The sequence below is a fragment of the Tripterygium wilfordii genome, chromosome 20 (assembly GCF_013401445.1).
Source record: "Tripterygium wilfordii isolate XIE 37 chromosome 20, ASM1340144v1, whole genome shotgun sequence".
Classification (NCBI taxonomy): Eukaryota; Viridiplantae; Streptophyta; class Magnoliopsida; order Celastrales; family Celastraceae; genus Tripterygium; species Tripterygium wilfordii.
Genome location: NC_052251.1, coordinates 1,546,758 through 1,568,986, shown reverse-complemented (window position 1 = coordinate 1,568,986; position 22,229 = coordinate 1,546,758). Strand labels below are relative to the sequence as shown.

The 22,229-nt window shown below is 37.6% G+C and overlaps 5 protein-coding genes across 7 annotated transcripts; 2 read left to right on the top strand and 3 right to left on the bottom strand.

The window, feature by feature from the left end:
• Nucleotides 1–530: 530 nt before the first annotated feature.
• LOC119987039 (leukocyte receptor cluster member 1 homolog) lies at nt 531–2,007 on the top strand. The gene is made up of 2 exons (XM_038831751.1): nt 531–658; nt 1,061–2,007. The coding sequence occupies exon 2, from the start codon at nt 1,085–1,087 to the stop codon at nt 1,790–1,792; it is 708 nt and encodes a 235-aa protein (XP_038687679.1). The 5' UTR covers nt 531–658; nt 1,061–1,084; the 3' UTR covers nt 1,793–2,007.
• Nucleotides 2,008–3,573: 1,566 nt separating this feature from the next.
• On the top strand, nt 3,574–4,936 carry LOC119987041. Of its 2 annotated transcripts, none has more exons than XM_038831755.1 (3): nt 3,574–3,982; nt 4,107–4,182; nt 4,556–4,936. In XM_038831755.1, exons 1-3 carry the CDS (start codon nt 3,926–3,928, stop codon nt 4,744–4,746), a joined length of 324 nt encoding a protein of 107 aa, XP_038687683.1. In that variant the 5' UTR covers nt 3,574–3,925; the 3' UTR covers nt 4,747–4,936. The 2 variants fall into 2 exon arrangements, with proteins under 2 accessions (XP_038687683.1, XP_038687682.1); XM_038831754.1 differs by having other exon boundaries at nt 3,601–3,982; nt 4,101–4,182; nt 4,556–4,925.
• Nucleotides 4,937–6,170: 1,234 nt separating this feature from the next.
• On the bottom strand, nt 6,171–7,254 carry LOC119987040 (small heat shock protein, chloroplastic). Of its 2 annotated transcripts, none has more exons than XM_038831752.1 (2): nt 6,918–7,254; nt 6,171–6,763 (listed from the first exon to the last, which is right to left on the bottom strand). In XM_038831752.1, exons 1-2 carry the CDS (start codon nt 7,147–7,149, stop codon nt 6,336–6,338), a joined length of 660 nt encoding a protein of 219 aa, XP_038687680.1. In that variant the 5' UTR covers nt 7,150–7,254; the 3' UTR covers nt 6,171–6,335. The 2 variants fall into 2 exon arrangements, with proteins under 2 accessions (XP_038687680.1, XP_038687681.1); XM_038831753.1 differs by having other exon boundaries at nt 6,921–7,237.
• Nucleotides 7,255–8,028: 774 nt separating this feature from the next.
• Nucleotides 8,029–12,229, bottom strand: LOC119987038 (vesicle-associated protein 1-1-like). The gene is made up of 8 exons (XM_038831749.1): nt 11,910–12,229; nt 11,737–11,807; nt 11,328–11,409; nt 11,118–11,233; nt 10,859–11,023; nt 10,714–10,764; nt 9,610–9,687; nt 8,029–8,467 (listed from the first exon to the last, which is right to left on the bottom strand). Exons 1-8 carry the CDS (start codon nt 11,959–11,961, stop codon nt 8,357–8,359), a joined length of 726 nt encoding a protein of 241 aa, XP_038687677.1. The 5' UTR covers nt 11,962–12,229; the 3' UTR covers nt 8,029–8,356.
• A 6,233-nt stretch (nt 12,230–18,462) lies between these two features.
• LOC119986477 (probable aspartyl protease At4g16563) lies at nt 18,463–20,296 on the bottom strand. The gene has a single exon (XM_038831038.1). The coding sequence runs from the start codon at nt 20,170–20,172 to the stop codon at nt 18,733–18,735; it is 1,440 nt and encodes a 479-aa protein (XP_038686966.1). The 5' UTR covers nt 20,173–20,296; the 3' UTR covers nt 18,463–18,732.
• Between the last annotated feature and the right edge of the window lie 1,933 nt (nt 20,297–22,229).

Sequence of the window (22,229 nt, the reverse complement as noted above, 5' to 3'; positions counted from 1 at the left end):
AATAAAAAAGATAACATATCAACAAGTCGAAACAGATGACATATTATATTAGCATATCGAAACATATAACATATCGGTAGATCCCATATTTGAATATATCATAAACAGATCAAAAAAAAAAACCACAAAAACTACCAAAAATACTTATGTGATCGCAATTGAAGGAGAATAACAAGATCTACAAGTCTCGTGGTAAAGATGAGCAAATCCAAATTCGAATACAAATATAATCGAAATGAAAAAAATCACAAAAAATTGACATAGAAATTATCGAAAATACTTATGTGATCACAAACAAAAGAGAATAACAAAGGAAATACGAAAATCCCAGTGATCAAATTATGTTTTGTTAGATCTAAAATTCATTTGGGGAAGATGAGGTATTTTAGATGATAAAATAAATTATTTTTACTTTTTATCTTTTATGGAATAATTTTTAAAATTTATGGATTTTATAAAATAAAATTTTTTTGCCCGTTGGTTTAATTGAGGAATTTCTCTAATTTTCTATTTAAACTATATATTTCTTTTTTTAATAAGAAAAATAAGTAAATAACTCTCCTAAATCTTGTCCTCTGCAATTTTCACGTTTAATCAAATCAAAGTCTGTGATCTCTCGCTCCAGTCTTTCATCCGCCGGAACGTTCCCCTTTAGAAGGTACAGCGATTCTCTTTCCGTCTATTTGTCTCGCTTGCTATTCACAATTTAATCAGATATCGCTAACCCGTGTACGGGGGACACGAGCAATCGGCTTCTTAAGAACCCTAATTCTACATGTAATTGAAGTTTCTGCGAATTTCAATTCCATTGCGTTTGAGAATTCGAGCTTTTACAGCATTTATTCTTGTTTCCATATGGACGCGTGGGATGTGTTAATATTAATCTTTGCAGACTGGGTCAATGCTTTAGAAGATCGGGTTGCGTTAATGACAAAACTGATGTCTTCGTCCGTTTTTGGTTTTTTTATTTGTTAATTTTATACTTTGTTTGATGTCTCTGGTATATATCCTGTCGTGGAACCTTGATTTTCATATATATTGATACTGAAAAAGTTTACAGTTGAAGGCGTGGATATCATTAAACATGGGAGGTCATGGAGGTCTTAATATCCTTCCCCAGAAGCGATGGAATGTGTACAACTATGATAATCGAGAGAAAGTGAGGCAAGATGAGGAAGCTGCTGCAAAAGAGGAGCAGCTAAAGCGTGAGCAGGCAAGGAAGCGCGATACAGAGTTCCGTCTCGAGCAACTCAGGACTGCACGAGGCTTGGCGCCTCTAATAAGACCTGCAGAGTCGGCCACCAAACCTGAAGAGCCAGCCACCACACCTGCAGAGGCAGTCACGGAGCTGGATGAATCACAGCCCAAATCTGGCCACATTAATCTCTTTGAAGGTATTAAGATATTTGACCCGATCAAGGTACTGGAGAGTAAAGGCGGAGTCAATCAAGATGAGCCCAAGAAGAAGAAGATGAAGAAAGAGGAGGTGAGGGTTGTGACTGAAGAAGATGAAAAATATAGACTAGGCTATGGGGTTGCTGGGAAAGGAGTGAAGCTTCCATGGTACCTTGAGAAGAAGAGTGATGATTTCAATGATGAGAGGGGAGGGGTTGATAAGTCGTCAAGTGGGCGGAAGGATGACGATAAGAAAAGTGGCAAGAAAACATTAGAACAGTTAAGAGAAGAACGGTTGAAAAGGGAGAAGCAAGAGAAGGAAAGGGAACGGGCACTGATTTTAAAGAAGACCGGGAGAGATGAGCCTGTTTTGAGGGATAGGTATTATAGGAGGTAAATTCACTGAAATTCTAGTTCTACTTTGGTATGTTAGTTTTGTTCATGATCTTTGTATCTTAATAAGAGTTTTATTGTATTGTTACTTTTGTGCACTTGTAAGGGACTAAGGGTAAATGTTTTATCTTTGATGTATTGAAATCGTGGTTGTGCAAGTTCTTGATTCCATATATTATTGAAGAATTTCAGAACTGTTGGTGAAATTTTTGCTGCTTATTTGATGAGGTTAGTCAATATACACCGTTATGCAATACGGAAAAGCCTTTGTTTCCATTATGCACCAATGCTCTAGGGAAAAGCCTTTGTTTCCAATATGCACAAATATGCTCTAGGGCAGAGATGGCCTTTGTTTTGATATTGGAAAGGCATTTGTTTTCAATATCTTCTACTCCCCCTGATCCCTCATTTTGGTACTACATTTGTAGTGAAGGCATAGGGGTCGCTAAAAGAAAGAGATTATAGGTGTCACTGGAGCTCTGGGAACCTTGTATCTAGCCTTATCATTTTACTTCCACTCCGGTTCCTCTTTTATATATGGCATGTGTCAGTATGCTTTCAGGGAAAAGGATAATGTGGAATGATGTGTGTGGGCTAAACCTATCTTTACTTGCTATTGAATATTAGGACCGTGGTAACATCTTTCTGGGTCCTCCACTACTGTTTATGGCACTCAAGTCTTTTAGTGCTTACATTTTTTTCTTTTATTCCTTGCTCTTTGCATATTTGCAAATCATAGCTGTTAAAAGTCCCATAGTTGCACAATATCTGAATTATAATTACTTTGGAAATATGATAAGCTTGGACAAAAGAAATAAAGTTTACCAATAGCTAAAGCTGATTCTCTGCTCCTGAATCTAGAGCAGCCAATTTTTCGATCTTAATCATACACTCTGTACTTTGATTTGGGTAGAAATGTTTATCCACTGTGCATATTGTTATAATGGCCCCTCTCCTCCCCCCGCGGGTTGTGTAGGTGATTAATTGTGCTGTTCTGAGATCAATGGTTAACTCAGGTACTGATTCTTGATTTGCAAAACTTGTGTCTGTAATTGCTGCATATCTTGTTGCCTGTTGGTTATAGTGACTGGTGGAAAAAGGAGTGTACTGTTTCAGAGGAAGTAGTTGAAATTATTGAACGGAAGAAAACTTTTATTATGCCGGTAGTGACATTTTGCTTCTGAGATTAGAGACCTTAGTTTTCTTCCAATGTACTGTATGTTACATTGCAAAAGTTTATCAAGTTTCAGCAACTTCGTTATCTCAGCATAGTTGGTTTTACCGTTTCATAGGATTCGAACTTCAACCTGTTCGAATTTGTAAGAAGTGGTCACCACTAAGCCAACAGTTCCTTATTGGTTTGAGCACAGTCTTCTGTCGTCGATTACAATATTGGTTGCTTGCAAGTGATTTGTATCTTGCCTACCTTATTTGATGCACATACAAACACAGTCAGTGTTCAAGATTCCTTCAGAAATGGTTGAGTGGGCAAGAGAATTACTTGGTCTTCTGATGGGATGCAGGCTGTACTAAAAATTCTGCTTATTTATCTTCTCTTGTTTGTTTAGCTTATCTGAACAAATTCTGCCCTGAGCAGCTAACAAGTTACTATCAAGAACTGTTATACTTTCTTCCTAAAGTACAATTTTTCTTGTCAAACAATTTAAAGTAATGATTGGTCCATACTTATTATGCTGTTTAGTTAGATCAGCTAATTTTTCTAATCTAATTAAGCTCTTTTCTTTTGATTCCTTTGCCGTCTCCAATAAAATATAAATTGCTTGCACATTTGTTTAAGTTCTACAGGCACATGAAGCCCACAGCTGCAATGTTGGGACAGATTGGGCAGGTATTGGTGGCCTTGGCGTGCTAAAATTATCCAGCTGCCAAGTATGAAGTTTAAACTTGAAATTAGGTAGTCAGCGTGGAAAAGTACAAGAGCTGATGAGCATTAATATTTAAAATCTTATCTTATTGGTTATGCATCCATCAAGGAAATGCAGAGTCAATGATACATATCAAAGAAAAAGGCTGCAAGTGGAGCAAAGTTTTGATAGGGTGAAGCCGTCAACTCCTGGGGACATAGAGGAGGAAAGCAGCAACAATTGTTGGTGCTTGCTCTCTTGGATACTCCAGGATGATGAAACTGTCGAAGCAGTCTCTCATATATAGTGAGAATCTGACACTTCCCTCTGTAAGTTTCTATTTTGGCTGCCCTTTTTTCTACTGAAAATTCTGTCTATGGTTGCCTAGAAAATGAATTGCTTCATCAAGATAGGTTTTTAGCTTCCTCTGTATTGTTTGCGGTTTAGTTTCAGGTGATAGTAATCAAAGCGAGTGTGGGATGCGGCAGATGCCAAGAGAGAATATGTCAAATTATTTCAAGGATGACTGGTGAGAATTTCTATCCTGGATTGTTTTAGCAATGATCACACATCTTGATGATCTTGAGTTCATGAACTGTATTTCTCTTCATTACCAAATGAGTTTTTTTTTATGGAACCACTCAGTAGGAGTCGTAAGTTGGTTGTCTCTCTGGACTTAGATCCTATGTTGTCCAAAGTCGGGGGTTCGAATAACCAGCTAAAATATTTCCTTGTAAAATCATGTTTTCGTGGGCTTGCCCCACTTCTGAGCTTCTACTCACATGGGTTTCGACCCAATCTTACCTGTCGTCCAAAAGTCATGCTAGGCTGGGTGGTTAATCGGTTATCAAAAAAAATTTTTTTTTTTTATAGATTGAATAGTTTCATTCTTTATTCTGCAGAATTAAGTGAGTACACAGTGGATGTCCATAATAAAGAAGTGATTCTGAAGGGGAATTTCAGAAATAATTGCAAAGGCAATGATATTGAATATCTGGAGATACAAATGAAGGGAAAATGCTGTCTGCTGCGATTAATAATTCACTCTTTTAGAGCTTCTTGCTTTTGGGTTTGGAGATATATATGTCAGTGATAAGAAAACATTTCAATGCTTTTGGGTTTGGATATATGGCAATGAAACAATAGCTATTGAATAAATATAAATAGTGTTTGAATTACATGTACACTGTCAAGAATTAATTCGTTCGAAAACTGTAGACAAAATAAGTTAACATTGATATGGAGTTCAATACAGTCTCGTACTTCAATTTTTCTTTTTCGTATGGATATAAATCAATATTACTCTGGGCATCAGCCCCAAGCAATATTTAAAATTGTGCAAAATGCTATTACAGAAAAGAAAAAAAAATCATGATCTTAAAAGATTTAAGGGGTCCACGATCTAGAAGATTTTACATGCCCACGGCCTAGAAGAGCCCAATAGGTCCATGACCTAGGTAGATATCCTCACAAGCCCACAGCTTTGGTGACCAAAGAACCCAATAAGCCTGCAACCTGGACAATTGCCATCAACACATGCCCACGGCTTAGGCAAACACTTAACACTCTACGAGCCTATGACCTTCTCAAGAGCCCAACAGATCCATGGTCCAAACAACTACCAGCTCAACAAATTCATGGCCCTAACATTTTTATAGGCCCATCTCTGCAGAGTTATTATAAAATATTTTCCTCCCAAAAACGCGTTGTAAATGAACGGTATGAATTAGAATTACTTATGGATGATTCATCCATTGAACAACCGTAAGACCGTACGAATACCCCTCATATGTGAGTGATCAGTCCATAAGAACATAAAAGCTCACACAATGACAACAATTTCTCTTTAAGTTTCAATTCGTGATTTTGATGCTCCACCATTTATTTAAAATCGTAGAATCTGCAACTTGAATCCAATAATTTAAAAAATGTGACACATATTTCAAAAGGCCAGCAGAGGCTTTCCTTTCCATTTTATTTATTCTTTTTTTTTTTTTTTTTTTTTTTTGAGTTACAACTAAAGTAGATATCCAATAACCGCTACAACACACTACCTAGAGTATTACATCCAGGCAAAAAAGTGTGTTGTAGGTGAAACTTATATACTACTTCAGAGGGACAATCCTAACCGATGTGGGAGTACGCAAAGGTAAACAGAGGCACTTCAACCACATATCTACACACACACTCCACTCACACAAGTGAGCTACACAAGTTTTTTTTTTTTTTTTTTTTTGAGTTACAACTAAAGTAGATATCCAATAACCGCTACAACACACTACCCAGAGTATTACATCCAGGCAAAAAAATGTGTTGTAGGTGAAACTTATATACTACTTCAGAGGGACAATCCTAACCGATGTGGGAGTACGCAAAGGTAAACAGAGGCACTTCAACCACATATCTACACACACACTCCACTCACACACGTGAGCTACACAAGTTTTTTTTTGAGTTACAACTAAAGTAGATATCCAATAACCGCTACAACACACTACCCAGAGTATTACATCCAGGCAAAAAAGTGTTCCATTTTATTTATTCTCATAACTCATAAGACTCATAGCTAAAACATGCTACAACTCTGGGCCTCACATCAAACAAACTAAAAAAGGAAAAAAAAAATACATAAAATCTCTTGCAGAGTTGCAGTCTCTCCGCAAGATTCACTCAGTAAAACATTTACTCGACCTTGACCTCACGAACATCCTTCCTCGCCGCTTCTTTCACTTTCGGCACCACAACCTTCAACACTCCATTCTTCATTTCTGCTTTTATTTCATCGGTTTTGTACACATTCAGTGGTAGATCCAGCCTGCTTGAGTATCTCCTCCCACTCTCTTCATCTTCTGCTTCTCTGCCTCCCTCTCCTTTGATTATCAGAGTGTTCTGCTCAACAGCCACTTTTACGTCCTCCTTGCTTAATCCAGGCATGTCTATTCGAATGTGGAGGGCGTTCTCGTCTTCCTTTACGTCCCAGCCTCGCATGGATCCGCCTCCAACACTGCGAGATGGGCCGGTGAAGGGGTTCTCCATTAATTGATCCATCATATTCAGGACCTGACTCAGAGTCCTTGTCGGGGAAAATGGATCCAGCACGTCTGTAAAACCTAATTCAGAGAAATCGAAATCAAACTTCAGATTGAGCAGCCAAAGAAAACCTAATTCCTCTGTAACAACCTTAATTTAAGCGAGACCGATCGTTTTCTTGAATTAAAATTTTTAAAAAATATAAACAGATAGAGAGAGGATGAGAAACACAACTACCTGGGAAAAAGCTGGGAGAGGTATCGCGGCGGCGAGAGACAGGCCGATCAGAGTAAGGGCGGCGCTCAACATCTACACATCGGTCACTGTCATCTACGCTGGTCACCTGAGAATTGGTGTTGAAGGATCGATATACAGAGGGAGAAACAGACGCATAGCGAACAGGGTTACTAATCTTGGACAAAAGGCTCGAGGGGTTGGCTCTTCTAAGCACAATTGATGCAGCCATTTTAGACCAGAATTCTTCTGCGATGTGTGGAGAGATGGTTTTCTGTTTCTACTGTCGTTCTCGTGGGTTTAAGGAGGGTTTATTAATAGGGGAAGTGGAAGATATGAGGTGGCGTGGGGAAGGGGAAAGAAGAAAAGTGCAGATGGTTCTAAGCGCAGCCAGAATGTTCTAGAGTTCTCAACTAATCGGTGCTTCTACACAATTTCATATATTTGGATAATTTAATATTTCCTAGTTTGTAGTTCCTAATATATTCTCAAAATTATCTACTAAACCAGTTTGTAATTAATTTTGAAATAGAATTATAGCTCGAAATGGAACAAACCCCGCCAATAGGGATAGCAAAACTCTATTCCGTCTTGTCCTACCACTATTAACTCAAGTTTGAACATAAGTCATATGTTCGAAATTCCAATCCAAACACAAATTTTTGTCCGATTTAAAACATGATTCAGGTCCAAACACATAAATCTTATCCGAACCCAAACCCGAATTAGATTATTATTCGATGTACTTGTCCGGATTTAAATCAATCTAAATTTGGCCAATTAAATACGTCCAAAATCTAATATAAGTTAAGATCCAGACATGTAAATATTTCAAAAACATATACTGTTATCCGACCCAAAACCGAGTCAGAATTAATTTTTTTCCCACCCCTACCCACCAATTCTCAAGGAAAAAAGAAAAAAAAAGGTTTTTAAAAAAAAAAAGACACCATAAAGATTTGTATCGATACAATTCTAAACTCGGTTTGTCAAATCCGCGAACAAAAACTTTCTCACCTAACTACAAAATAAGTTGAGTCAAAGTTCTAACGGGTGGTCACAAGTAAATTGTCATTGTAAAATAGGATCACAAGAATTAGATGCAAAGCTTACTAATGAGAACAAAAAGAACACCATTCCATGAAAATCGAGAAGTTTCGAATTATCAGCTGTCCTTGGCAGGCATCATTCCCAGAGCCCCTCAAGATTATTGCCCTCTTTAAGTTACAAGAAAATACTGCTAGTTAATAAAAAGATTTGAGCCACTTAATGATCCTCATTCAGATTTCAACAAGCCGAGCCGCAGAAGCTAAACTAAAACCCTACCATAGGCTAATTAGTTTCCTCCCATTTCATCATCCTCAATTCTTTCATCAGGGAAAAATGGGGAGAGGATGGAAAAAAAAAAAAAGGAAAATGATCTAGCAACAAACATGGGCTTATGTCTTCTTCATGATATACCCCAGGATTATGCCCAACAAACCAATGAAGATGATCAAAAGGAATGACACACCACCACTGTTCTTGTTGCCGCCTCGCCTCAAAAGTTCCTACACACCATAACTTCAAGATATAAGCATTTCTCATCGTTCAAAGGCAATGCCTAGAGAGAGAAACAAACAAAAATTCTTGAACCAACAATGAAACAAAACCGACAAGAAAGAGTAAAAAACAAGAAGACAAAATGAGGACGATATAACTAGCAACCAACATCAGGAAGTAGCATAAAGCAATTCCCGATCCGTTGTTTTTTGTTTCATTGTGGTGTGTAATCCTAGGCAATACCTTTGTCATTCAAACTTAAACAAGCCCCTAACTTGGCATTGTGGAAGAAAAGGCAACCACAAGAGACACAAGGGTAAAAATTAGAGAGACACTAGGGTACAAATTAGCTAGCTGTTTGAAGAAAACCAACTTAATTTACTCGAAGCAACTACAGTTTCAGAAGTTTTAAATCCATTTGACCGCCTATCTTCTACGAAAATATAGTTGTTAAACTACTATTTTTTTCAGTACAAACAGAATGTCAAATGCAGTTAAATCATACAAGTTGAACGACGTACCACAGACCAGGCACATGCAACCCCCTATTTCTACGAATAAAGGGTCACATTGATAGAATACTGGACAACAAGAAACGGATCCGTGACACAGATCATGTTTTTCAGTACAAACAGAACGTCAAACGCAGTCAAATCATACAAGTTGAACGAAGTACCACATACCAGGCACATGCAACCCCCTATTTCTACGAATAAAGGGTCACATTGATAGAATACTGGACAACAAGAAACAGATCCGTGACACAGATCATGTACTTGAGCAGTCAAACTCACCTGATTAATTTTTCACATCACCATCCCAGTGTACCTGGGTTAGCTACAGACCACAGCCTACATTCGTAACTATATTTTATTGGTCTTTCACTTGAGTCCAGGAAAGTGAAATAGAGAGTATTTCTCTTACTCATAGAACAAGGGTTATCATCCATAACAGAAGGGAGAGAAAATGTCAAAACTTATGGAGTGCTAACTAAAACTCCCTTAAAAACTTATGAATCATGCATATATATCAATAGAACTTTTGATTAAACAGCCAACAATGACAAAGCAATGAAAAATTAAGCCCCCACATCCACAACTTGAGAAAGAAAATGAACACATGTGAATGTAGTGCCTGTTAAAACCCTCACCAGTTCTTTTCTAAGCTTGTTGTTTTGTTGAATTGCGTTATTTTTCTCCTCAGTCAGCTTTGAAATAAGAGCTCTTGCCTGCAATTAACTACTGGTGTCAATACTCTATCAAAAGCAATACATGGACAATCACCAAATACATTTGCAAGTATATGTAATAGATGGGGGGTGGGTTAATAATAAAAAAAAAAGTGAGAAATTCCGCACTTAACATCTATGGATAACTTGATGAAATGCAGCAAATATAAGGAAAGAAAATCTCTCCAGATGAAATTTGCAAACCAGCCATCCAACTGAAACATATGATTGGCTCCTCCAACAAGTAATGTTGGCACCCCATTGGCAACTATGGTAAAAATAATCAGTCCAAGGAGTTTATTCACCCTCTTATGTGTCGGTGTGTCCTAATAAAATGATGCCCAACATATCAGATCTCTCCCAACAATCCAACATGTTTACTCAGCAGACACTCATAAATTATTTAATAAAAAATACCAAAAAATCAACCTTCAAGCTATGATCTACTTCCTAGGCTATCACTTTTGTTTTCAAAAAATTATATTAAAGCCACATAAAGTAGAGCATTATTTGAGTTCTGACATAATCACTCCACCACATTCTGTAAAAAGGGTAATCACAAGCACAATTCCGGATGAGAAACTATGACATGATTCCTTCAATTTTCAGCATCTCTATTTATATTGAACAAAGCAAAACTTGCCAATGATGGTTAGTCTTAAAATCAAGTCTGCTAATTCCACAAAAAGCACCAATTGAGCATAACTCAGTAACCGTCGTCAGACCACGAAAGCATACAAATAGCTCTAAATTAAATGTAAGGCCGAGAAGTTTCAAATTTGACAAAAGACTAGCTCCAGAAGCTTTAGGAAATAATCTCTATTGTGCAAAAACCATAATCAGGTTGATCTGTTGAAAGGAATTAGCAAGACAGCAGAATGCTTTGTATAGAAATCAAGTTTTCTAGTTACCAGTTAAGAGAATTGACAATAACAAAGGTTCTTCAAAGATTATCAAACGATAGACACTACTATTAAAGCCATAAATCACAGAATATGTACATTAAAGCAAGCAAATGTAATTTACCTCTGAAGATTTCTCCAGAGGTTCAAGCCGATCAGCAAAAGATCTCGAACTCTGGATTCAGAAACAGAGTGAAATTACAACATTTTGACACCATCCGTACATAAAAATCACAAAGGTGAACAAAGGGAACATCTCAAGTACTCACAAGAGAGAGCTCAGCAGTACTAAAATTCCCATTGTCTGACACAGAACCCCTGGGTGAAGACCCTTCCTCTGATCCTTCTTGAACAGGAGAAGGAGGCTGAGGTGGAGAGACATAGACCACTCTCAATTTGCACTCCTGGACAACATGCCCTGCCTCCTTATTGAACTAGGACAACACCACCACAATAAATAGATTAAAAAAACATTCACAAATTAAACCGTTAACACTTGAAAAGTAATATTCAGCTCAACATATTTACCATTTCCGGATATATATCTTTACTTGTAGCTCCCTCATTAACTTTTACACTCTGAAGGAGAAACTTGTCCTTGCATTGCATGTCAGGAGGAGCCTCTTTTTGTGCTTGCATAGTCACTAATTCAAGACCAACCACGCACAACTTATCATCCAATCAGGAAATTAGGGAAAAACTATAAACTAGATGTAAGAAAATGACTGCAGGGAGCACCTATAACATCACATGTTGACCGAGGCAACACGACGCCTGTGTTTGGACGAACGCAATACTTCTTCGGATTTGTTGTTTTAACCTAAAATGAACAATGTGAGATTCAAATGAACAGGTCAAAATTCAAATTTCCATCCTTTTTTAGGTTGCCGAGAAGACTTGTGAAAAGAAACTTCCAAACATAAAATTTTGAATTTGAGATACGAAATGTGAATGTCTTGCTTTCTAATGCCGGATAAGGCATAATTAAATTGTTTATTCCAATATTTACTTCTGGCGTTTGGATCCAACAGACGCAAAATACAAGATTCGCCAATCATAATTCTCCCTTTCATACAATTTCGCGGAAACCAAACAACGAATTACGGCATTAGAATCAGAAAATGAAAGCGAAATCAACGAGAAATACCTTGAAAGCCACATGTTGATCAGTTTTATTAGACAGCTGAAGAGAACAAGAGATCTGCTTCTTCAGTTCAACTATTCAAAAAAAAATCAAAAAACGAAATCAACAACAAAAATGAAAACACAACGGAAAGTAATCCTACAGAATAAAGCCAGATCTTGAAGGGGAAAACTCACAAGGAAATTTGAGCTCTAGAGGTTCGATACTGAGAAGCTCTCCGGTACTCATCTCGAACCAATCAATCAATCAATCAAAGGCCTCGGGAACTGAACTTGATTGGAAATGTTTGTTTTGTTAATGGAGATCCGTAATTGGATTGATTGCTTCCAATTGTATTTGTGGATTCCCGGATCGATTCAGCTTCTTCTGCTCTTGATCTGGCAAATTCTGGTGCAGCAGATGCAAGAATTACATCAAAATGTGTTATGAAGGCGAAAACTACCTGCCCTTCTCTTTTGGCAATCCTACTTGATAGCGTAAATACAGGAATGCTAGTATGCTATTGGCTATTACTCGCCATTTCTTTGCCAAATTAAAAATGATTTTCTTTTCTTTCTTTTTTTTTTTTAACTTTCATTTTAGATAATAAAGATAAAGATGGTCGGATGAATTATTTAAGTTTCCATTTGGCCAAGAAAAAAAAAAGCTTAAGACCACTAATTTATAGGGTTTATCATGGGTCGGGTTGATTGATTATCGACAACCGACCCGATCAACCAACTTTGATTAAAATGTAAAATCATTATCTTATCCAACTTTCTGGGTCGGGTAATGGTTGTCAACAGACATTGTCGGTTGGTTGATAGGTCCGATGATATGTACACCCGACCTTTTTGTTTATTACCCACTTTACGTATTTATCTTGATTAGTTGGTTTGGACTTTGGGATGGGTAAATCTTTGGGTTTGGGTCTCTTTTGAGCTTTGGAGTGTGTAAATCTTTGGGCTTAGCCTAGTTTGGGTCCATAGTTGTTAACAATTAACAAATATTTTAATATTTAAATATGACAACCACTATCCAACCCATCTCTATATGAGTCGGATGAAATTATCTGTCCGACTGATGAAATTATCGGTCTGACTGTGTGGATTGATTGATGGTTGATTATCGGTTGGCCAATAATAATCAATAAAATCGATCCATGGTAAACTCTACTAATTTATGATCTCTAACTTCAATTCTGTTAAGTCCCCCATCAATTGGGTCTCCCAATCAATCTTGATTTATGAAGCCAAACTTATCCCTAACTATAAAGTCTTTTCATGAATCTAGTGAATTGGGTTTTGACCCTAATAGTTGGGCTTGTCCAGCGAGTTGGGTTTCGGCCATTAGTAGTAATATTACCTCGTCGACTCGAATTTAGACCTATATCGATATTCAGAGGGCGAATCTATATATTATCGTTTCGATTAAAAAAAAAAGTAAATATATGCTACTTCAATTTTTTTAAAAAAGGGAACAAAGTGATACAGCAGAAGAAGAGCACCAAAAGCAAAATCGCAATAAATTCTTAGATAAAGCATAATTGAAGTGAATAGATTCTAGTATTCCACCAATCATTTAGCTTTTTCCTACTGCTCAAAAGAGCAACCAGTTCCAGCTGCGTTTGTACTTTGGCGTAGGTACAATCAAGTGGAAGTTCACTTTCCTTAATCTAGTCTACCTTGTGTTTGTTTGGCCCCTTTATTACTTTTTGCACTTTTGGGATGTTGCTTTAGATGAGTTGTTTTAGAATCATGAATGGGGAAAGAGATTGGGGAAAGAGACTCTGCTGGGGCTAAGAAAAGTGGGTTTCCTTTGCAGGTGGGGGTTATTTCTTTGTTCTATAACAAATGAGCTTTTGCTAGCGAGCAAGTTCTATTATCCAATTCATGAAACAATTATAATTTTAGTCCAAATTTGGGCCAAGGGTTTTGAGTTTTACGTACTGCCTCCATGTCATTCTGGGCCGGGCTGAATGTTTAGGGATGAAAACGGGTAGTTTCGGTAGTGTTTTTTACATAAATTTAACCAACGTTTGGTTCGCTATGAATGTCTGTTTTGGGTTGTCCGGTTCCCGTTGAAACATCGACCCAGCATGACTTTGTTTCTTCCAAACCCAACTACTAAGGGCCGAAACCCATGGGTCAAAGCCCAACTCACTTGGACTTGGGAAAATGCCTAATAAATAGGTTAAGGGTGGGTTTACCCCTTATAAAGAGGGTTATTTTACCAACATCTTTGAATGTGATATTTTACACATAGGAAGACAAAGTCATGAGGCCCGATATGAACTGACGCAAAATAGACAAAATATTACTAGTGCAAAGGGACGGACGGTTGCATGTCTAATTGATGCAGGGTCAGATGAGATTGAGGAGATTACTTGGCGTCGTGAAGACGACGTGGCGTTGCAATTCTTTGAGAAGTTTGATCGCATGAAGAATACCAAGACTAGTTGGGAATAAGCTGGTCATATGATTAGTTTATATTTTTGTTCTAATTATTATTTCATTTCCTTATTACATTGGCTTGAGGTTATTATAGTCTTTTATTTGGTTTGGACAAGCTTCCTGCGTGAAGTCTATTAGTATTGTCTTACTAGGGTTTGATAACCAGTTTTGATATTATTATTGAGTTAATTAACGGCCGTTTGAGAATTCGGTTGATACCCATGTTCCTAGTTGCAATAAATTACGTTTGTGGAAGAGTTGTGTTCAGCCCTAAAATTCTTCAATTCCATACGGATTCAAGCAAAATCCGGCAAACTTATGAAATTCAAACAAAGGGATGCATGATTTGTTTGATGGTATTTGATTCTGTAGAATGTTTGGGTGCCAAGAAAAATCACATAATGCAAGGAATCCATGATCTAAAAACTTTGGGCTAGGCCTAGGCCCAAGAGACCCATTAAAACTATAGGATCCATAAAACTTGTACGTAATACTCTAAGAAAATAAAAAAAGAAATCACCCTTATTAAAAACAAATTAAAGGAATTAATTGCGATATATTTTCATCAGCACAATGCACCACAAATTTGCATCGTAGACCACTATCAGATCCGATTTATCATTCGTAGAGACCTCCTCAAGCTCCGGCCTCCGTGGCTTAAACTTAAGCTTCATTTGATAGATAATTTTATCAGTGACGTATATACTGGTAGCACATCTACTGGACGATAATAGTAACAGATATGTTGTCTGAATAGTTGGTAGTGTTTGGATGACGTACGTAACGAATTTTGACGGTGTTAATGTGAATTGGATGGAAGGACTGAAAAATAACCCAAGTTGAAAAGTATCGGGACTAAATATGAATATCGTCAAACCATAGGGATCAATATTGTATTCAACCCTTTTTTCCCATGCAACTATGTTTGGATGATGTACGTAACGAATTTTCACGGTGTTAATGTGAATTGGATGGAAGGACTGAAAAATAACCCAAGTTGAAAAGTATCGGGACTAAATATGAATATAGTCAAACCATAGGGATCGGATGGAAGGACTGAAAAATAACCCAAGTTGAAAAGTATCGGGACTAAATATGAATATAGTCAAACCATAGGGATCAATATTGTATTCAACCCTTTTTTCCCATGCAACTATGCAAGGTACGTGAATGAACATTGGTTTGTGTTTCATAGATAATTGAATAGCCTAGTAATGCTAAAACTTAGATTCCAAGCTACATGTAAGCTTATCAAGATGATTCGATGGTTGTATATAATACTCAAAAGCCTTACACAACTTGAAATTATTTTATTTTTTTTAAAAAAGCTCCAGGGGATTGTAATCTAAGAGAGACATTGCATTTCTCAAGGTTACATGCATGAATGCGACCATATGTTTATCATAATTATCAGTAAAAATGTTCTATGTATCATTTACTCTTTAATGCTATTTGTATACCTACGTAGCCGCTAAGGTCATGACGTATGAATTGGCGCCCAATATTAAGGTGTTGTGTATTAATTGCAAGATATATTCCCGCGTTTTTCATTGGAACCATGACCTCGTAGAGATGGGTACCCAAATACCAACTTAGACTACATGGATATGGGTTGTGACAAAGGTGGAAAACCCATTTTTTGCATTTGGTATGGGTTGTGGGTTGTGATAAATGATGCTCAATCTTCAAATGACACCAAATATTAAAAGAGTATGTACAAGCCATATAAAAACAAAAGGCCAAGTTATGGCCTTGTTTTGACAAAAGTTGCACCGTCCATCTACAAAAAGAAGAAATCAAAAGAAGAAGGAATAAGGGAAATTTGAGGGAAAAAAAAAAGAGATCAGAAAAAACCAAAGCAAAAAGATATTGTAGAATGCTAGTTTCTTATAAATTTCCCCATATGGGGTTATTAGTCATAGTCATATAGTCAAATTGGAGCTACATTATCGTTTCAATTGAATACCTAATATTGGACGTGATATTTCAATAGTGTACAATGATCCATTAATAAGACAATGATCCATTATATGGAGTGGTCCATATATCTCCATCATATATAATACGACAAATACCTAAATCATTATTTAGATTCGGATGGCAATAGCTGTAGCGCTGTACTAGTACTAGTACTAGTACTACACCCGTCATTATCCATTCTAGGATGACCAAAAAGATTTCAGATCGGTTAAGAATGAGATAATAATATATATTTATAAAATATTTACGTTTTCGGATTCTAATCTAAATTGATTTTGAACGTACTTGATTGATCAATCCGAATTAATTTATATCCTCACAAAGAGTTCCACTTTAATTTTGTGAACCCACCGAGTCAAAAGTCAACGAATACACAAAGCTTAAAGGAGCTAGTGAAATTATTCATATGATCTATGAACGATAAAGACGTCATCAGTTAATATATCAGTTGTTGAATTACACTCACGATAAAAATCTTTACAATTAGTATTTTCATTGTTGAATTAACCGCACATTATTCAAATGAATTCGTGCGTTGTACACATCATATATTATTAGTAACTGAGATGATTTTAATTTGATATATTTAAGGAAAAGAAGACAAAAGATGATGTGGGACAGGTTGGGTAGGTTGGGTAGGGTGGGTCCCGCATAATAGTTTCAAAATTAGAAAAAGCCAATATATATTCTCTAGAGTTGACGTCATTAGTGACAGCTGTTTTGCATGAATGAGTTGTTGGCTTGTCTGTATCCTCCCCTTGCATTGGGAGACCCAAATATTTTCTTTTGTCCAACTCCAATGCATTGGATTCACAGGATTACTTCGAAAAGGTCGACAATGAAGGCTGCATTTAAGCTTTTGATTTTTACTTATGTAGGTTATAGTGGATCAAAAGTGTTCTTTACACCGTATTATTATTAGGCAATGTTAGAAACAGACTGTGAAGGATTTTGTCACGTTGTTTCATGTCCAATTTGGGGCGCAAGTGGATTTTTTTTTTTGTCACTTGTCTACGTGTCTCAATGTGTGATATCTATTTATCAATCTATGTGTTATAAATCAGCAAGCGTAATGCATAAACCACATCACTTGACTTTTATCAAATATTATGAAACTTTAGTCTCAACACTCTTGCAATAAAGGGTTTGGTTATGCGAATCTCATTAAGTAGAATATACGGATTAGGGTCTCTCTATTATGTCTCATCTTGTGAGTGGTTTATCTATAAGAACATTCGAAAAATTCAATAAGTGAATCAAATGAGTGGAGGTCTTTTTAGGATCGAGTCTATGTATTGATATTAAGTTATAAATTGAGTGTCAATACCTGTGAAAGTACCGTAAAAATTCAACCCAAAAAACTCAAGAAGTATTATCCACTATGAACGTAATTAAATCCCGCACGAGATTTTATCCTTAAAAGGATCATCTTAGTTGAGGTTAGACTTCATCTTATAAATCACATTACTTTGACGTTCACTAAACGATGTGGTTTTTTTATTTTTATTTTTATTTTTTTTATCTCGACACTATGCTAAAGCCATCATTATCACTGTTGAAGTATCCATAATTTTGATGAACTGCTCTGGTGATATATGCAGTGGAAGGGCAGCAACACTACAGGGGATAAAACAGAGGAGCATTAGCTGCATCCAAATATTACACGCCTCTGCAAGCGTGAATGCAACGTAATTCAAAGGACAAAGGCAGTGAATGTGGCAAAAAAATTGGACATAAAAGAAGATCCTGACCCCCCTGACCTGACAACCTGACAACATCACTTTATTCATTTCTTTGCTGAGGATTCACGTTATGAAGCTTAATTAAAGACTAATATCTAACTCTAAACAGGGGATCCAACACAGGTTTTTGCCCTTGAGGGTGCTGTGTTGGTGTTCGTGTCTTATTACTGTTTGTGTGTGGTTGGTTTTCAAAAAAAGCTACACGGCTGTTGCCTAAGCGTGTGTGTGTGATGTCTGGTTGACACTATGTCTACCATAGATTGTCCCACATCGGTTAGATAGAGTGTGTGTGAGTAGTTGATAAGTTCGATTACCAACACAGATTTTTACCATTCGAGGTGCTGTGTTGATATTCGTGTCTTATTGCTGCTTGTGTGGTTGGTTTTCAAAAAAAAACAGGGGATCCAGCAGCAGGCATTTGTACAATTCAACAATTAAGCTGGAGCACTTCAGCACCATGTACTAATTGAAGACACGCATTATCATTACCAATGAGAGTTAGAGTCTGACCTCACATGATCCATATGAAATTGTGAACGTCTATCTCATATTTGAGATAACTATGACAAAAAATATTGAGAATCATAAGATCATTAATTTTTCCAAAACCAATTTAAACATGTTTCTACAACTCCTTTAGCACTTAATTATTTGCTTCCAACATCCACTATATGCACAAGATGGTGTATCAATATATACACTTTCGTATCCATATATACGTTCTTACAAGTGAGTTCATGAAGCAAAACATGAAGTGGACATAATCTTATTATTTACACACGGAGCCCACACGTGCGGTCAAACCTCACTATGGGACTTAATCGAAGAAGTCAATCCAGCGCACGTTAGCTTTTATTCAAGCTATCCCACAAAGATGCGCACTTCCTCCTCGCAAACCCAACCACCTGCTTCTCCAAATCATAAACAACTTCAAAACCCTGCTGCTGATAATTGCCAAGTGTCGCCATGGGCCCACCCCTCAGCTCCTCCTCATCTCCGGCGTTCATCAGCATCAAACACCCAACATTCCGCTTCTTCGAAACTCCATCGCCACCGTCCACGAAATCGTAAAAATAGTTCCTCCTAGGTAGCACCACAGAGGATCCATTCCCCACAAAATGCAAAACGACGTTGGGGACATTCAAAATACCGTCGTAGTAATAGCAGGGACTCAGTCCAGTCTTCCCCTCAATCTCACTAGCTCGCTCGTGAACTCGCCCAACTCGGTTATCGAACTCAGTCACCACAGAGTCGTACAAACTTGCCGGCAACATCGTGAATGTGGTCCCCGAATCCACCACCATCCCTCCGCTCCCTTTACGATCGACCCTCTTCAACTTCTCCGGCGCCGGGATTTTCTTCTTCCCGACGGAGATTCCCTGAAGCCCAACAGAGTAGAAATACGGGTGCTTCGGATTTTCGAGCAAGGAAGTATAAACAAACTGAATATCATTAAATTCGCCTTCTTTTTTCTTTTTATCTTCGTAGCGTCCGAGGATAAGTGGGCTCGGACGGCGAACTCGTTCCGAGTCAAACGAGTGAGATACTAAACAATATGAAAACCGGTTACCGAGATGAGGAGAGTATTCGGCGAGCTGGGCAGGCATTGAAAGCACGCCACGGCCGAACCCAGCAACCCCGATTGGTTCTGCGAGTGCGGTGTGAGCGCAGCCAAAAGTGAAATTATGGAGAACAAGAGATGACAGCGAAAGGGATTCCCGATAAAGACGAGCAACAAAGCTGCCATCAGCATACGCATAGTAGAATTTCGGACACGAAAATGAATGGCAATCGGAAGTTTCGATTGATTCTAAAGGGCAGTCAGCGATTGCGCATATGTCGGAGGAGGGGAGATTGGAGTGTGCGGCAGAACAAGCAGCGGATTTGCAAGGGACGGAGGAGAAGGAGGAAGTGATATTGGGTAGTGGGGTTGCGTCAGGGGAGGTTTTGCCTTCGCAGAGTATGCATTCAAAGGGGCGGCATGGGAACCAGACGAGGTCGCTGCCGGTGTCAAGGTAGAGAGAGATGGATTGCGGAGAGTGGGAGCCAAGATTAAACGAGAGGGTATAGTCACTGCCAGGAGCGAGAGGGAGGGAGACTTGACGGTGGCGTTTATGGTGGTGTTGGAAGCGTGCGGCGGAGCGGGTGGAGGTGGATTTGAGGAGGTGGTGGGTGGAGGTGAATTGGGTTTTGGAGAGGGAGTGGGTTAGTGGGAGAAGAATCTCAGAGACTGAAAGTTCTGTGAAACAGAGTATGAACAAGAGCAATAAAACAGAGTAACCCATGATTCCTATAGAAAAACCCTTGAAGTTGCTGCCAAGAGAGAAAGCTAGTGGAGGGATTTATAAGATGGTAGATGATGAAGCTTCTGAGGGTTTGGTTTTGTAAGATTGAGGAGTGAGAGTTATTTGGTGACTCTTTGTACTAGTCAGGACTCAAAAGAAGAGCGTTTGAATTGCTGTAATACAGTGACTTCCTCTGTTAATACTTGTTTACCGGAAATGCTAATTATCTCAAATTTTGCACCACTATCACAAATGTTGAGATAGAGACATGTCATCTATGTGAAATCATGATGATAAGATCCCACATCGAGGAGAATGAGGGAATAATGATAATAGGTAAGGAAAACCTCAGCTTAATGCATTACGATCGATTTTTTGATCGCAAGTGAGAACATTGAATCTAGAGAAAATTGTGTGGGTTTATGGACGTTACGAATTTATTCAGAGTCCAACCCAATTTTTTCGAATACGAAAGGTTTTCGTCACATAGGCTTCAAATGATTCACATGACGCGTATGAAATCTCATATGTCTGTTTTATCATTTGGGATAGTTGAGATAAAAAAATACTATGATCCGTAAGACTGTTGATACCTTGAGTGGGTGATTATATTTTATTTGGCATATATTATCAGGTATTGACACGCTTGACAAATAAATAAAGAAAAACTTAAAACTCTAATGGTTCTAGCTCAAGGAATAAACCATGATCAACCATACCTACTATCTGACCCATAATTGTAGAGAACTATAATTGGCTAAGTGGTTGTTCAATAATCAAGTCAATTAGTTTTCATGGAGTCAAATTGGAACAACCATCAAGGATTGATTTGTGTTGAAGTGGACTCCTCTTGCTTTTTGATGGTCCTCTTTACTGCTTGGTTGGCTTAGAAAGACCCAAGAGGGCGGCCAGCCAGAAAGAAAGCACAGCAGCATTTAACATTTTTCTTAAAACAATCACCAGAAATTATAGTTTTAGCAGACGAAATCAAGAACAGAGCAGTAATGATGTCAATTAATTACAATCCTTATTAGACTTGTGGTACCATCTAAGCCATTAATGGACAGGACAAGACAAGACAAGAGACGAGATTGTTTCACCATCTAAACGGAGCAGAGGGTCAATTAGAGGTTTATCTTTTCATAAGAAGGAGAAGAGAGCATGTTAATTTGGTTATCGATAAATTTTATCGCGGTAATTCTTTAACGTAAGTGAGAGATCGTGAGTTCAACTCTCATAACTATTTTCATTATCGTAATTTGCAAGATGAATTTTTGTTCAACGCAATGTGTGCGAATATCACCCTACATTGTCTTTTTATACTGAATCTCGACTTAAGTCTCAACTGATTCGTGAAAGTTGTGAGATCTTCCATGGCCCATAACAAAAGATAAAAGATTGAGAGAAAATCTTGACGAGGAATTAATGTCCAGTTACGTACACAACATCTGTGCGTGGTAGTGGTACCCTGTTCTATTGGAAATCCTCCATTGAATCCGGCCACCTACTATTGTCCCCTTTGATTAATTCATGAATCTAGTACTCCATTCATCACTAGATGTGGAGACAGAGCATAAACATTCGTTTTTCAAGCCAAACTGATCACCAAAAGCCCAACATCTTTTGAGTACGCAAGATTAAGAAAATTATAAGCTTGCTCGATTAGTAAATTCACTTCGATGATAGTGTAGTGGTGAATATTTCTTGAGCCAAAACTATATGTATTCGAAAAATTATAAATTCAATACTATTGGGAGGAATATTTTTACGGTTATGCATTGGATATTTACTCAATTTATCATGTCTTTATGTGCGTGAACGCTTGACAATCTGAAATTTAGTCTCGTATTAAATTTTCAAAAGACCAACTTTTATATTCTCATTTTTTATTACTAAAAAAATTCAGATATTTGTTTTCTCTATATTTTGGGCAGTTTTGGAATTCGCGAGTTCTAAACTTCAAGAACAAATTGCCAGCCAATCCGAGACAAAAGTTAGATAGAAAACGTGGCAGTATGAGCTAGCTTCGTCACTGCTAGTCATGACAGGTGGCAACT

Coding starts and splice junctions, on each gene's coding strand:
- LOC119987041 (XM_038831754.1), top strand. CDS start 3,926: ATGATGAAACTGTCGAAGCAGTCTCTCATATATAGTGAGAATCTGACA. Junction 3,983..4,100: donor AGAATCTGACACTTCCCTCT/GTAAGTTTCTAT, acceptor TTTGCGGTTTAG/TTTCAGGTGATAGTAATCAA. Junction 4,183..4,555: donor AATTATTTCAAGGATGACTG/GTGAGAATTTCT, acceptor TTTATTCTGCAG/AATTAAGTGAGTACACAGTG.
- LOC119987039 (XM_038831751.1), top strand. CDS start 1,085: ATGGGAGGTCATGGAGGTCTTAATATCCTTCCCCAGAAGCGATGGAAT.
- LOC119986477 (XM_038831038.1), bottom strand. CDS start 20,172: ATGGGTTACTCTGTTTTATTGCTCTTGTTCATACTCTGTTTCACAGAA.
- LOC119987038 (XM_038831749.1), bottom strand. CDS start 11,961: ATGAGTACCGGAGAGCTTCTCAGTATCGAACCTCTAGAGCTCAAATTT. Junction 11,410..11,736: donor ATCAACATGTGGCTTTCAAG/GTATTTCTCGTT, acceptor TGTTCATTTTAG/GTTAAAACAACAAATCCGAA. Junction 8,468..9,609: donor ACAAGCTTAGAAAAGAACTG/GTGAGGGTTTTA, acceptor TATGGTGTGTAG/GAACTTTTGAGGCGAGGCGG.
- LOC119987040 (XM_038831752.1), bottom strand. CDS start 7,149: ATGGCTGCATCAATTGTGCTTAGAAGAGCCAACCCCTCGAGCCTTTTG. Junction 6,764..6,917: donor TCCCAGCTTTTTCCCAGGTA/GTTGTGTTTCTC, acceptor TCTCTGAATTAG/GTTTTACAGACGTGCTGGAT.